The sequence below is a fragment of the Alosa pseudoharengus genome, unplaced genomic scaffold, assembly GCF_046254945.1.
Source record: "Alosa pseudoharengus isolate Yale_2024_CS ecotype anadromous, Long Island Sound unplaced genomic scaffold, YU_APseudo_1.1 YU_APseudo_1.1_scf_9, whole genome shotgun sequence".
In the NCBI taxonomy this organism is placed as follows: Eukaryota; Metazoa; Chordata; class Actinopteri; order Clupeiformes; family Clupeidae; genus Alosa; species Alosa pseudoharengus.
In genome coordinates, this window is record NW_027468881.1 from 26,539,648 (window position 1) to 26,554,596 (window position 14,949).

Consider the following 14,949-nt stretch of genomic DNA (forward strand, 5'->3'; position numbering starts at 1 on the left):
TCAGACTCTTTGAAGTCGCCTCCTATCGGAAGCATTGTCTCAGTATGAATCCATTATACATTGGCAGCTCAAACAAAAGCTCACAAGGGTTCCCACTAACCTAAAAAGACATGCAAAGTCTGCAACATGCAAATGTGTGCTTGCTTCCATCAGTGCATCTGCACAGGTAGTCGAGGGCAGCGTCAGCCTCAGGACCTTGTTAAAAGTCCTCTTCATTATGAGCGCCCCTTACGAGTGGCTCTTCATTACGAGGGCACGCTAGACTCTGCTGTGCATGGGAGATCAACTGGCGTCACACTGATGAGCCACTTGCTCATCTTGGACAACAGCATCAGGTGTCAGAGGTGTTTACAGTACATGAGAGCAGATGTTGGTGCTTTGATCAGGTAGCGCTGCCACACATCATGCAGTGTTCAAAGGGAAACAAGTCGTAGGGTGTTAACACATTTATGTATGTATGCATGCATGTGTTTCCTTGTGTGTGTGTGTGTGTGTGTGTGTGTTGTTGAGTCTGTCTGTGTGTGTGTTTGTATTTCTGTATGTGTGTATTTAGTGAAATGCATCTCCAAGTGAGCCGAAGTGTGTGTGTGTGTGTTTGTGTATGTGTGTATTTATTGAAGCATCTCCAAGTGAACCAAAGTGTGTGTGTGAGTGAGTGAGTGAGTGAGTGAGTGAGTGAGTGAGTGAGTTCAGGTGGCCAGTTCAAGGTGATAAACTTGACTGTATTTAGAATATTTGGCTGAGAACATAAATCCTGAGAAACTCAACTGAAAAGTAATTTTGAGGAAAGATGTCCTGTGCAGCTGTGCTACAGAATCAACAGGAAGAGGGTAATAGGCCCTAATAGCCCCTCACCCTGTATGTGTGAATAGCCCCAAATCCGGTATGCCTGAATAACCCATAAACCTGTATACCTGAATAGCCCCTAACCCAGAGCTATTCAATTACAAATTCAGTTGGGTAGATGTGGGCCAGATGTTTTCAACGGCTGGTAAGGAACAAGTAATGACACCTTTGTAAACCAAACTAATTAATGTATTGAAAAACAAGTAATGTTTGTTTCCCTTTTTATATTTGGTCACATCTGGCACAGGCACATCAAAATGTGCATAAAACTTGTTGATGTGTCTGTATCTGATGTGACCCATTGGGTGTGTTTGTAAACTGCCAGAGTACCAGGAGCACATTCTAGAACTTTGAAACTGTTCATAAAAATTTGGAGTGTTAATGGAATTGTTGTTTGTTTATTCAGAGCCTCCCATCCGAAGAGACAGAGTGGCAGAGCGTTATGTCAGTCTAACTGAAAACAGACGGTGTTTTGTGGAAATAGGAAAGATTACGGATGTATTTACAAATTATAGAGATCATACTTAGTAATTGGTTGCATAGTGTTAATCATCTTCGCTGTTGTCCATATTTTGATGGAAACATAAAGCCTTAATTCATTTGCTGTTCACAGTATGTTCATGTCAATTTTGATCTATGAGAAACTAGATAGATCTTTTTCAGACTGCAGAGTGTTGTGAGGAATGTAGAAATATATATAAGTATGTATTTCTGAAAGCTCACCATTTTTTTTTCTCAGTTTCTGCGTTTCTGGTGGGGCCGCCATTTGAATAGGCCTGTTTTAAACCTGTCTGTTTTTGAACAGGCCTGTTTTAAACCTGTCTGTTGCTTGAACAGGCCTGTTTTAAACCTGTCTGTTGCTTGAACAGGCCTGTTTTAAACCTGTCTGTTGCTTGAACAGGCCTGTTTTAAACCTGTCTGTTGCTTGCCATTTAACTTTGTTTTAGACTAGCTTAATGGATGTAGTACTGGTTGCACTCGGCAATGAAGGCCTTTTCTGAATGTCCCACAGCAAATAAGCCACAGTGAGAGCATCAGACCAACTGTGTGTGTTTTGAATGAGAAGGAGGTGAGGAATCGGCCTGTGTTGGGAGGTCTTTTCACTCCAGTGATTAATTGCCTGTGTCGGTGACTGAACAGCTTGATTATTGATTGCTCATAATTCAATGCAATGGGGGCCCCATAGGGCTGACTTCATCAGAGGCTCTCAAAAACACATCTGATGAGAACCCAGCACCTCTCATTATTACCCCAAACCCTTCATTACCGGTAATACCCCAAACCCCTAATTAATACCCCAAAAACCTAAATACCTCTAATCAATACCCCGAACACCTAAATACCCCTCATTAATATCCCGACCCCTAAATACCCCTCACCAATATCCCGACCCCTAAATACCCCTCACCAATACTCCAACACTAAATACCCCAACCACTAAATACCCCTCATCAATCCTCCAAACCCTAAATACCCCTCATTAATACCCCAGTTCATTCTCTACTTATCTCATTGAACACCAAGCGTCACACTTAAGTAGCTACTAATGGGATTTGTATGTGTATAGGGTTTATTCCGTCTCTATATGGATATAGTAAAGTATAGTAGTATATATACTTTTTTGATCCCGTGAGGGAAATTTGGTCTCTGCATTTAACCCAATCGGTAAATTAGTGAAACACAAACAGCACAAAGTGAACACACAGTGAGGTGAAGCACACACTAATCCCGGCGCAGTGAGCTGCCTGCTACAACGGCGGCGCTCGGGGAGCAGTGAGGGGTTAAGTGCCTTGCTCAAGGGCACTTCAGCCGCGGCACACTGGTCGGGGCTCGAACCGGCAACCCTCCGGTTACAAGTCCAGAGTGCTAACCAGTGGGCCACGGCTGACATATGGGGTTTATTCCCCCTCTATTGGATATGGGGTTTATTCCCTCTCCATATGGATATGGGGTTTATTCCGTCTCCATATGGATATGGGGTTTATTCCCTTTCTATATGGATATGGGGTTTATTCCCTCTCTATATGGATATGGGGTTTGTATGGGGTTTGATCCCCCATGTGTATATGGGGTCTGATCCCCCCCCAGGTGGACATGGGGTTTGTACGAATATAGGACTTAATTCCTCCAGCTGGACATGGGGTTTGTACGTGTATGGTACTTGATTCCTCCATGTGGACATCGGGTTTGATGGTTTTTGGCACAAAGTGAGTTAACCAGTGCATCTCTGTCTTCCTGTCTATCCGGTTGCCTGTCCAGCTGTCGACGTCCACCTCCCGCGTGGCCTTCCTGCAGTGCCTGGGCTGGGCAGCCTGGAGCCCCTTCTCTGGGGACGGACGAGGTGCTGCCCGGGCGCAGCTGCAGCTGCAGGCTGGAGCCACACCCAACCCCTTTGGTGTCATGGTCTACAGCGCGTCCTGCACAAGCCACAGCACCACTGAGGTGAGCCTGTGTGTATGTGTGTGTGTGTGTGTATGTGTGTGTGAGCCTGCCTATGTGTGTGTGTGTATGTCCAGGGCCTGAAGTTAACTTTTTTGGCCACCAGCCACTGTGGCAGGTGAATTTTGAAATCCACCTGCCACAGTGGTTTTTTACCAGCCAAAATTATTTTGTGCCCAAAATAAAGGTGAACGACTCAGAAAATGCATAAGAATGGTTATTGAACTTGTACAGAATACACATTACAGTACTCAAGTAAAAGTAAAAAAGTACTTTGTTAATAAATTACTCAAGTAGGCCTTTATGCCTATTTGCTTTTCTCCTCCTCTGTAGGCTAATCATATAGTCAAACATATTTTAAAAGCCCAAATCAAATATATTTTATTTAATATACTTTGTCATAGCCAGAATAAGCATTACGTGGCTATGGATTGAAAAGCAGTCTTCCAATACATTGCAGCTGATTCTTCTGCTTTGCATTGCTAGAAGTCTGGTTATAACTTAACTATACAGACAATGTAACCTAAAAACAATGGCTATATTATGGGTAGACCTATATTTAGGTTATAATAGCCTAGGCATATCCACTCGGGCAGAGCGACAGAGCAGGCTATCTGTTTTCTCAGCCGACCGTCTCATGTCATGTCCTGCAACATTGAGGCTACATAAATGAATGCTAGGCTTTTTCTAACTTGTATGCTCGATTTCCAGTGCATTTGCTTTGCTTGTAAATTAAGTTGTAGGCCTACTTTCCTTGTCCAATGTGCTTGTTGAACGATGCTGGCCAGAAATGAATATATGTGGATCATGTCATACCTCTAGTCTCGTTGGCACTCTGGCAGCCTCGCCAGAAGATGCAGCAACTGGCAGCCGTCATTGCGTTAACTGAGTTGTTAGCTATATAGAACATCTACTTCTGTGTAGTAGGCTACATAGGACAGCCATTACTTTTATAATCGCGGGGAAACGTAGCAATGCTTTCTGAAGCCCTGTTTCTTTTCTCCCATGCCGTTGTGTACCGGGGAGAGGTGCTCTTTTCTCCCTTGAGATACTTTCTCCAATAATAAACTTGTTTTCGTAACGAAAGGCAATTGAAAATGTAGCGGAGTAAAGAGTACATTTCCTACGGCAATCCCGACAGTGCATCTCCTTGCTCAGTGTTGTGTTGTCTTATTGGCTACCCGCCAACGTGGCAGGTAGATTGACAGTTTCACCCGCCAATCACAAAAGTTACCCGCATTTGGCGTGTGGGCGGGTGCCAATTTCATGCCCTGTGTATGTCTGTTATGTCTCTGTGTTTGTTTGTATGTTTATAAATATAGATATTTTATTGATTATATGATGCAATAGATCAAGACAATTGTGAGTGTTATCTGGTATCAGGTGTGTCTGTATATGGTGTGTGTACAGTATACAGCAGGGGAAATAAGTATTGAACGTCAACATTTTTTTTCAGTAAATATACTTCCAGTGAGGCTATTTGCATGACATTTTCACCAGATATTAGTATTAACTCAGGTAATCCACCCATTTAAAAAAATCCAAGCATTAAAGTCCATAAGTAGAGTTATGTGTAATAAAGTGGAGTGACACAGGAAAAAAGTTTTGAACGCGCCTACTGAAATTTCTTAAATACTTTGTGGAAAAGCCATTATTTGTAATGACAGCTTCAATACATTTCCTGTATGATCAAACTAATCAGTCTCAGTATTCAGGTGTGATTTTGGCCCATTCTTTTAAAGAGATAGTCCAGGGATTAAAGTTCTCCGTCCTACGACGGATTTCCGTCAATTTGATTTTAGAAATGCCATATTTGAGATCGATGCAGATCCGATGAGAAAAAAAATAGGAGGGGTGGGGGGGCTACCACCTTTTCTTTTCCTTTTTTTAAGGCAACTTATATTATGAATTAATGTGTGTGATGGTAAATGTTTAAAGACCTAATAGTGTTCTTGAGAACTTTCTGTGTCAATCAGTGACCGCTCAAGAAGATAGCTGCTACGTCAGCCATGAGTTTCGCTTTGTTTATGTTGTAGCTACGCTTGTCTCATTGGCCTCGTCCTCCAGACTCCACGTCTGGAGGACTAACGGTCTAAAAGTTGTAGTGACACAATCGAGACAGCTGATGAGGTTGGCCAATCCGTTTAACTTTTTTTGGAAACGATACATTGTGAGCTCTATTTGCGAATTCGGAGAAGAAGCGTAGGCTGTGTTCTTTCCGTGCATCAATGTAGACAATATCTTAGCCTACTATCGCGAACTCTTGTCAGGGGAGGTCATTCATTTTGGGTGTCACCTATGACTTGAACAGCCTGCTATGCCACCCGATGCAACCTATTATTGTTACAGTTTTTAATCAATGCAACTAGCATTATGTGTAAAGCGACGCAATATAACCCGTAGCCTATGCAAATTATTATCCCGTCTGTTATGACATGTACAACAATTTGTTTTTCACAATTTGCGACGGAAGGTTTTGACTGAGCGTGTTAACATAAAATAATAATAATATTGTCATCATCGCGACCTGTTGAGTAAGGGGGTCAGTCGTGCTTGTGACACATAGACATGCCTTGTAGCCTATTTTGCTTAGGCCTCTTTTAACGACAGTAGGTTGTAAGTGTATGTTGACAAAAAATAACCATGCAATTAAAATAGTCAACTTAAAACTTCGCTATAAAATATTATTAATTTATAGCACAAAACCATAACCAGTAGGCCTACCAGAACCTCGCATATTAGCGTCATGATTTGTGTGCGTCTATTTGGCAAGGCCACTAGCTGTCATGGATGCGTTGTTGCTAAAGGAAGGCACAGGTGTTATAAGTTAAAAAAAATAATGGAGATGGGCGGCTGTTGAAAACGGGGGAGAACTAGCAAGCCATGGTGTAAAGAAATTAAAGTGCCAGGTTTGCTTTTAGGCGGTTTGCTGCAAGAAAATTGTTTATGGATGCAATAGGAAAACGTTTTAGCACGCCACCAATCAGAAGACCGCCAAGGTTAACGTTCGTGCACTTCAGGACATCTTCCCTACCTGGTGCAACTAGCCACCACGACAGAGGTAGGCTACGTTTATCTATGGCTGGCTGACCGTTTTTGCGCTCAGAAAGTAGGCTATGCATGTTCTTTCATAGCGCAACACGACCTGTCCCTCACCATATCGCAACCTCTTGTCAACCTTATACAATCTGTTGCTGAAGACAAAAGCGCCCTCTCCAGATTGTCATTGTCAAATGTGCAGACCTCCTGCATGAGCACACAGTATTGCTGCTCATTGGAATACTGAGTTGTCTGTAAAACTCAAAATTACCATGTTTTCATTAAATGCGGATGAGGCAACAAATGGAAATATGAACAATATCTCGAATGTTCTGATTCGTTACTTTGATGGTACTCGCAATGGTCAGGGATGGTACTGAAATATTGTTTTGTTCATCAGAAAAACTCAATCTCAATCAAGAATACTCTCAATTCGCCTTATTCACATGGTGGCCATTGGCGGCTAAAATGAGGCTACAGGGTACACAAACCATGGGATTGTTATGTTCTATGCATTCACCTGTAGGTGGCATTAATTATATAGTAAGTGTACCCTGCAGCCTCGTTTTGGTTTAAACAATGGCCGCCATGTGAATAAGGCGAATACTCCCTTTACTTTACTGTTTGCATCTTTTTGTACATTAAAAACCAATAGGTCGCGACAGCAAAAGGGGTGCTATCTTTATAGGTAGATATGAACAACGTATGACAAAAGTATGACAAAAGTTCAGTCAAACGATTTTTTTTCACTTTAATCCCTGATAGTCTTAAAATCTTCCAGGGGTCCCTCTTGTTAACCCTGATCTTTAGTCAACTTCCAGAACTGTTCAATTGGATTTAAGTCATGACCTTGATTTCCTTTCTCTGAAACCAATTGAGAGTTTCCTTTGCTGTATGCTTTGGATCGTTGTCCTGCTGGAAGGTCTAGCCATGTCTCATCCTCATCATGGTGGGTGGCAAGATTCTCCGCATAAAAAAAGACATGGTGTGTATTATGACATCCAAAACATTACATTTTGCTCTGGCCTGACCAGACTACATTCTCTCAGTATTTCATAGGCATGTCCAAATAAGACAAGTATAAGTACATATACTTTTTTGATCCCGTGAGGGAAATTTGGTCTCTGCATTTAACCCAATCGGTGAATTAGTGAAACACACTCAGCACACAGTGAACACACAGGGCCAGATGTACTAATGCTTTTGCGCCCACTTCAGGCGTATTTGTTTCGCAACTTGCGTTTAAAATCATTGCGAGGTATGTACAAACAGGCCGCAATGAGGTAAAAGCGCAATCTGCCTGTCGCGGGAGCTGAAAATGTCTAATTGCGCTTTTCGTGTCATGCATATGCATTCATGGGAGGATCCAGGGGAAAGTGGGAGTTTAGCGTAAAAAGATGGGAGGGGAAGAGTAAAGAGCGCCTAATTATGTATTCCGCGGTATGTACAAAGACTGCTCCTGAAAGCGCACGTGTATTCTGCGCCTAAATACTTGCGCCTTGTAAAAGCAGGTGTTAATCCAAATTGAAGTTCAATGCTTCAATAAGAGAACCTTTCAAAGACAACAGAATCGCTATTTAGAGCACCAGTTTTGCAAGTCTTTGTAGGCTACTATCAAAAGCAACATTAACTTTCGAATGTCTTACTTTCACTTTCACGTCATTCACTTAAACTTTCCTACTTGCTAGATTTGACCAATTTTCCATAGCCTACGTTCACAAGTAGTTTGACTAGAACTACTGATCTTCATTATGTCCCTGCTCGTTGACATCTTATCATCTATGGTATTATTTCATGATCGCTAAACGTTTGATTCTTTTTAATGTTGTCATCAGTTAACTTCATTAAACTGCGCTTGTAGGCTCTGCCATTCAGTTGTGGACGTTCGTAAATTGCGTTTATGGGCGGAGAGAGGCAGAGAAAGGCGCAGTTTACACCAAGGATTGAACGATTGATAAATACGACGGAAACTTGGGTCTGTCAGCGTTCGCAGTCTGCGGTTTGTCCATGGCGCTGATAACGTTACGTTCGCAAATGTACGTACATCTGGCCCTCAGTGAGGTGAAGCACACACTAATCCCCGCGCAGTGAGCTGCCTGCTTCAACGGCGGCGCTCGGGGAGCAGTGAGGGGTTAGGTGCCTTGCTCAAGGGCACTTCAGCCGCGGCCCACTGGTCGGGGCTCGAACCGGCAACCCTCCGGTTACATGGCCGGAGTGCTAACCAGTAGGCCACGGCTGCCCCTTCCAGCTTGTTCCTTGCATTTTCAATACTTTGTTCCTGTGTCATTCCACTTTAATACACATACCTCTACTAATGGACTTTAATGTTAGGATTTTTTTAAATATGTGTGAATTACCTGAGTAAATACTAATGTGTGGTGAAAATAGCCTCACTGTTAGTATGCTTACTGAAAAAAATGTTGACCTGTTCAATATTTCCCCTGCTGTATGTGTGTCTGTTAGAAAGATACCTTACGCAGGACTATTAGTTCAGGCTGTTTTACATATGAATGACACGGCCCTGTATTTTCTTCCTCCTTTCCTTCACAATGGTTTCTCAGATTTATTCTATTCTCCAGTGATGTAGGGTTTGGAATTTAGGTCATTGTGGTAATTTTTTGGCAAGTGAAATGGTGGCTGTATCACTTTGATTTAAAGTAGATAAAAGTGTTTATTAAATTAGACATGCTTTGATCCTTGGATGTTAATAGCTCTGTGATAATCACCCAGAGATAATCAGCATGAGGACTGTGCAGTGAGGAAGTGCAGCATGATTGTTTTTGATCCTGAAGTGAAATGCGATACTGATACTGAAGTGCAGCACGATTCTGAAGTTAAGAGTGATTCTGATTGTGAAGTGAGGCCCGATTCTAATTCTGAAGTGAAGCATGATTCTGATTCTGAAGTGGAGCCAGTTGGGAGCACTTTCACAAACATAGACTTTTACTATGGCTTAGATATAGCAGATAGACAGACCTTTACTATGGCTTAGATATAGCAGATAGACACACTTGAGATAGACACTAATTTAATTTGTTGCACAAAGCAGTTTAGTCCTTGACTATCTTAAGTAGGACTATGGGGCAATGAATTCTGGGTAAGTAACACACTTTTCGAAATACATAGCCACAGTGTACACATCCAACTACTCAGCTCCATTTACCCAAAATAAGACTGGATTAACACTGCAGACCAGTCTAAGGGGGCAATCACACTGACGTGATTTTTCACCTCCAGACGCTCAATTTCAAATGTTTCCCTCTGGAACGATGGGACTGACTGTTGCAACGCGCCTCACAACTTTTGAGGTTGTGTTTTTTCCCCAACAATAGGTTGTTGCTTAGTTGTCTTAGATAAGACAGGGAGCTAGCTATTTAGCTAAACATAACGTATCATAGCAACATGTGCACAATTAATAACAATTAACATATCAAAGCAACAACATGTGCATAATTGATATCCACCTTGCATGTTTTTAACACTCATTAATTAGGAATATTCTCGTTTTGGAGGTGAAAGAAGTCTGTCACTGTCAGTGTGATTGCTGCCTAAAATAGCATTGTACTGACCCATGACTCTGAAGGACTTTGTGTTGCAGACTGCCGTTGTCTCAGGATAAGCTTTTACAGAGGACATGTAGCTCGGGCAGCTGCTCAAGCTATTGTTATGTCATGTTGTTGAAGGTTTCGGCTTGCTTTCCAGTCATTATCCCATCACCATGTGATAGCAGAGCTTTGTCTTTGCAAGTGTCATATTAGTGTAATTTGGAAAATTAGGGCCTGCTATGACTAGAGCTCTTCATGGTGGAATCCACCCAACTGTTATCCTGATTAACGGTCTAGGAACATGGGGTCCAAACTGCAAATTAGAGCTTCCACCACCAACACTGTGATTACAGCAACCTCCATCAACTCTGTTTAAACCTGAGACGAGCTATGAGAATCTCTCAGCACTGTTTAATACTGAGACAAGCTCTGATAATCTGTCATCACTGTCTAATCCTGAGACAAGCTCTGAGAATATCTGGCCTTCCCCTTCTCCCTGCAGGCCACAGAAGGGGGTGTCCACCTGAGCTTCCAGTTCTCTGCCCGGGAGGAGAGGCCCCAGTCCAGCCCGGCAGGGTCCAGGAGAGGTGGCCTGACCAAGCGCAAGCACGGCGTGTCTCCAGCGCGCGGTGAGTCCCCGCAACACCTCCACGTGTCTGTCCTCTAGGCTGACCCTGTCATCCGTGTGTCAGATGACAGATGTCTGATGGGCTAATGTAATCTGCAGCACTGCCTAGGGGATTTTGGTCTGTGTTTATTTCACTGAAGTATTCCAAATCGTTCTCAGAGCTCAGCATGCAGTGTGCATCACCTTTCAGTAATTGCATCAGATCTTTAAACATGTTGGGCTTGGATTTGTGTGTATAGGCTTAGTTAGGTGCATTGGAGGTTGAATTCCCCTCTATTCCTGTAGTCTTTATATCCCTTGATATCTCTGCTGAATCCCCCCTCCCTCCTACCCCATATCAATGACTACTTCACCAATATTGAGCTAAAGTGCTGCAAAGTGAGAACAGTCTATAAAAAAGAATAAAATCAGAGACCATCCAGACTGCCAGCACCTTTGCAGATGTAACTGTCAATTTGACACTGTGACTGCAGTATGTGATGATCACTTCCATTGCCATAATTCATGAAAGGCTTTTCACAACGCAGCCAAGTACAAATCGCCTATTTTAGAAAGGAAATTACAGTTAGCCAGACAGATGAAAGAAAATGAAGATGATTCAGTGCAGAACATCATCATATTCTACAACCCTCACAAACACTTACTGAATAGCCCAGTTTCAGCAGCCAAAGAGACTTAGCCCAACATAAAAGTAGTGGCAAAGGTTCTGTCAGGTGTCATAAAAATCATACAAATGCCTCGTTTAAAAGTAAATTTGGATTCTCATGGTGGGGATGTGTGACATCACTTTATAGACATGCAAGTAACATCCTCCTTCTGATTATTTCCTCAAATCACACCCAGCATATCTTCCTGTACTTTCCCTCTCAAGCCTGCCTTTAAAATGTTTTAACAGAAATCTTTCCCTTTCTTCTGCTTGGCACTTGGCCGCTGACGTCGTCAGCTGTCAGGCTATCTTCTGGATCAAGGCTAATTGGTCATAGCCAGTCTGTATTTCTGCCTGTCTGACACTTTTTTCCCTAATGAGATTCAAATGTGTAGGCCTTTCACACATGCCACTGAACATGAGATGACTTGCCCATTGCAGAGTGTCATCCTTTTGTTACACACACACACACACACACACACACACACACACACACACACACACGGACAAATGCATACTCTCTCTGACACACAATTGCATACCTGCACACACACACACACACACACACACACACACACACACACACACACACACACACACACACACCTGAAAGCCCATCTCAAGCCATTGCTTTCATTTCCTAACGGAGTGAGAATGCTTGTTCTGCCATCAGTCAGGTCTTTGACCACATATCGGCCATGAAAGAACTGTTAGCCCCAAATAATGCTTCAATACTGGTGGACACTCCTGGAGAAACTCACCACAACTTTAGCCTGTCGCACCACAGGGTTCAGGGTGCTGTTTCTCCAATAACTCCTTGAGGCGGCCTAAGTTTCACATGTAATAGCTCATGTGCTATGCCCCCATGCTGACCAGTGTTCATTCCTAAGTATCCCTAGCCTGTTATTCAGATAAAGTTATTTTTTACTCATTTAAACAGCGCCAGTAACAGTAGTTCAACAGTAGAATTACATGAGCTGAACCAGTAGAAGTAAAATGAGCTGAACCCAGCTCTAAGGAGAAGTTCATCCATTTGGCAGCTAATTCCTGCAGCCCCAACCAAGCCTCTACCACAAGGCTTTTTTTACCCTGCTGTAGAACTGCAGTCTGATGACCAGTCTCATGTCGCTGTAGAACTGCAGCCTGATGACCAGTCTCATGTTGCTGTAGAGCTGCAGCCTGATGACCAGTCTCATGTTGCTGTAGAGCTGCACCTGATGACCAGTCTCATGTCGCTGTAGAAGTGCAGCCTGAGACCAGTCTCATGTTGCTGTTCAGTCCTTTCAGGATTACACTAATTGGCAAAGTAAGAGTGTGAGTGGAGAAAGCTGTGAAACTGTGTCTCTGAGGGTAAAAACAGAAAACATGACCAACCACTTACTGATGAAGAGCTCTTCCTAATTAGGAAACAAAACTTGGGGATTTCCTTTAGAAGAATTTCCATTTTGATTTGTCTTTGATAATATTTATTTGTTATTTGTGTGTACCCCCCCCCCCCCCACCCAAACACACAAACCACCACAAAACCCCCCTCCCTCTGTTTCTCTCTCTCTCTCTCTCTTAGACGAAAGCATCCAGGAGCTTCAGGCCTCCCTGTCGAGATCGATCCAGGGCCCAGGGGTAAGGCCTTCACGCTTGTGTATCTCATTAAAGCTTCAACACCCTTTCAGCAACAGCAAACAAACACATTCACATTCACATTTCAGTAGTCATCCATCCTCCACAGGCCGGACTGCTTCAATTAGTGCCGCCTCTACGGACTGGATGAAACACAACGTTTGGTGCCGTTTCTCTTCACCTGATACTTGTCAATGTGGTTATTTGACCCATACACGTACTAGGTGCAGTGATGAGAGAAGACCTGCAAACCCTGGCAGATATGATCAAAAATCTGATCAGATTTTTATCTCCATGTGTGATATAGAGAGCAAGCAAAGTATTTAGTCACAGAGATAAAAAAAGGTTGTTTAACTGCAAGCATTTTGGTTTGAAAAAGTGTTGTGGTGGTTTGGTAAGGGATGCCTCCGTGGCTGTAATTCAACAACATTGTGCGCGTGGCGTTCATAAACGATACCTCCGTGATTCAGCAACATGCCACTTGTGTGCATGATGTTGGTAAAAGATACCTCCGTGATTCAGCAACATGGTGCTTGTGTGCATGATGTTGGTTAAAGATACCTCCGTGATTCAGCAACATGGTGCTTGTGTGCATGATGTTGGTTAAAGATACCTCCGTGATTCAGCCATATGCCGCTTGTGTGCATGATGTTGGTTAAAGATACCTCCGTGGCTGTGATTTAGCCAGAGGCACAAAGCCCAGGGGCCGAGTGTCACTGCTGGTGAAAGCCGTGGGGGTACCCTTAAGTGGCCGCTCTAACACTAACACACAATCATATCCAGGTGATGAAAATCGTGGGGGTACCCTTAAGTAGCCACTCTACAGGGTCCCCACGGGTCATGGAATTTCTGGAATATCATGGAATTTTGGAAAGTCTGTTCCAGACATGGAAAGTCAGGGAATTTTATCATTTTTGGGGCAAAGTCATGGAATATCAGGGAATTTTATTTTAGCAGTTTAAAATTGACTTGCCAAAATACATTAATATAAAAATACATGAATATAGTTCCACACAGAATTGGTGTTTGTCTGGTTATTAGCTTTACTGCTTGCTTGAGTAGTTGTAGTTAATCCGACTTTGTTTAATCAATGCCCATTTATTAATCTCCCACTCTAAAAAAGTAAAAGATTCTCGAACGCTACGCGGCCGCTCTGAAATATTTGGTCGGTATATTGTACATGATTCATGGAAATTCTTTTTTTTTTGTCAGGGAAAAGTTTAACACTAACACACAGTCATATCCAGATGAGGGTGTTTTGTGTATTAATCAGTCTACAAGTGTAGTTATACCCAGAATATTCAGGGACAGCTGGATAAACATGTTAGCGCCTGTTCCAGAGTTTTTTTTGTCGCTACGTGCGTTTTAAAACATGGCATGGAAAGTACGAATGAAAGCACATTCTGCCTGCCACAGGAGCGCAGAATGGCAAGCTGCATCTTTCTTACTCATGCATATGGATTCATGTAGAGGAAGAGGGAAAAGTGAGATTTTAGCACAAAATCATGACAGGAGAAGCCTTAAGACCGTTTGATTATGTATTCCGGTTTAGGTATTGAAATTTTGGGAGACGGCACACTGTCTGTTTTGAGGTGAACATTTTTCACCTTTTTAAAAGCAGGTGTAATCCAGAATGTGGTTAAAAAGATAAACTTTCAGAAACAATGGAATCAGTATTCAGAGCACTAGTTTCCTTGTCAAAAGCAAGCTCAACGCATTTTTGTTTTTTCACGTCCTCCACTCCCCTACATAGGTCCCTATTATGCTATTGAATTCATTTCTAATAGGTACCCAAACTATCCAAACAATTTTATTTTTTTTGAGTGGTGGAATTACTGCCCTGCATTAACTCTCTTTGATGACACCCAGCATGTGATTTATGTCTGTTTACTGATTGCCAAATATTTTATTCCATTTTAAGATTTTGTTTTACTGCGGCGGCTGTGATTGGGGGCGTGCCATTCAGTTAGCACTGCAAATGACGGTTAAAGGGCGGTGACATGCCCTGATCAGACTAAGGTTTAGCAAATAGAATAGAAAGGCACAGCATGCGCTGACTGACCAAATCACTGTTTGCACTGCTTTTTCTAATAATACTGTACATACATCTGCCTCTCAGCATCAAACATTGTCATGCAGTCTGGGAAGGGCTATTTGTCCATGTTCATTCATACATCCCCCAGGTAGCG

General features: G+C 42.7%; 1 protein-coding gene across 1 annotated transcript in view; it reads left to right on the plus strand.

Moving 5' to 3' along the window:
- The window catches only part of nphp4 (nephronophthisis 4), a 94,656-nt gene that overhangs the window by 49,674 nt on the left and 30,033 nt on the right, over window positions 1–14,949 (plus strand). Inside the window, exons 10-12 of the mRNA XM_076276499.1 lie at window positions 3,106–3,288; window positions 10,372–10,498; window positions 12,708–12,763. Coding sequence (XP_076132614.1) covers window positions 3,106–3,288; window positions 10,372–10,498; window positions 12,708–12,763 — 366 coding nt within the window. The remainder of the gene's footprint in view (window positions 1–3,105; window positions 3,289–10,371; window positions 10,499–12,707; window positions 12,764–14,949) is intronic.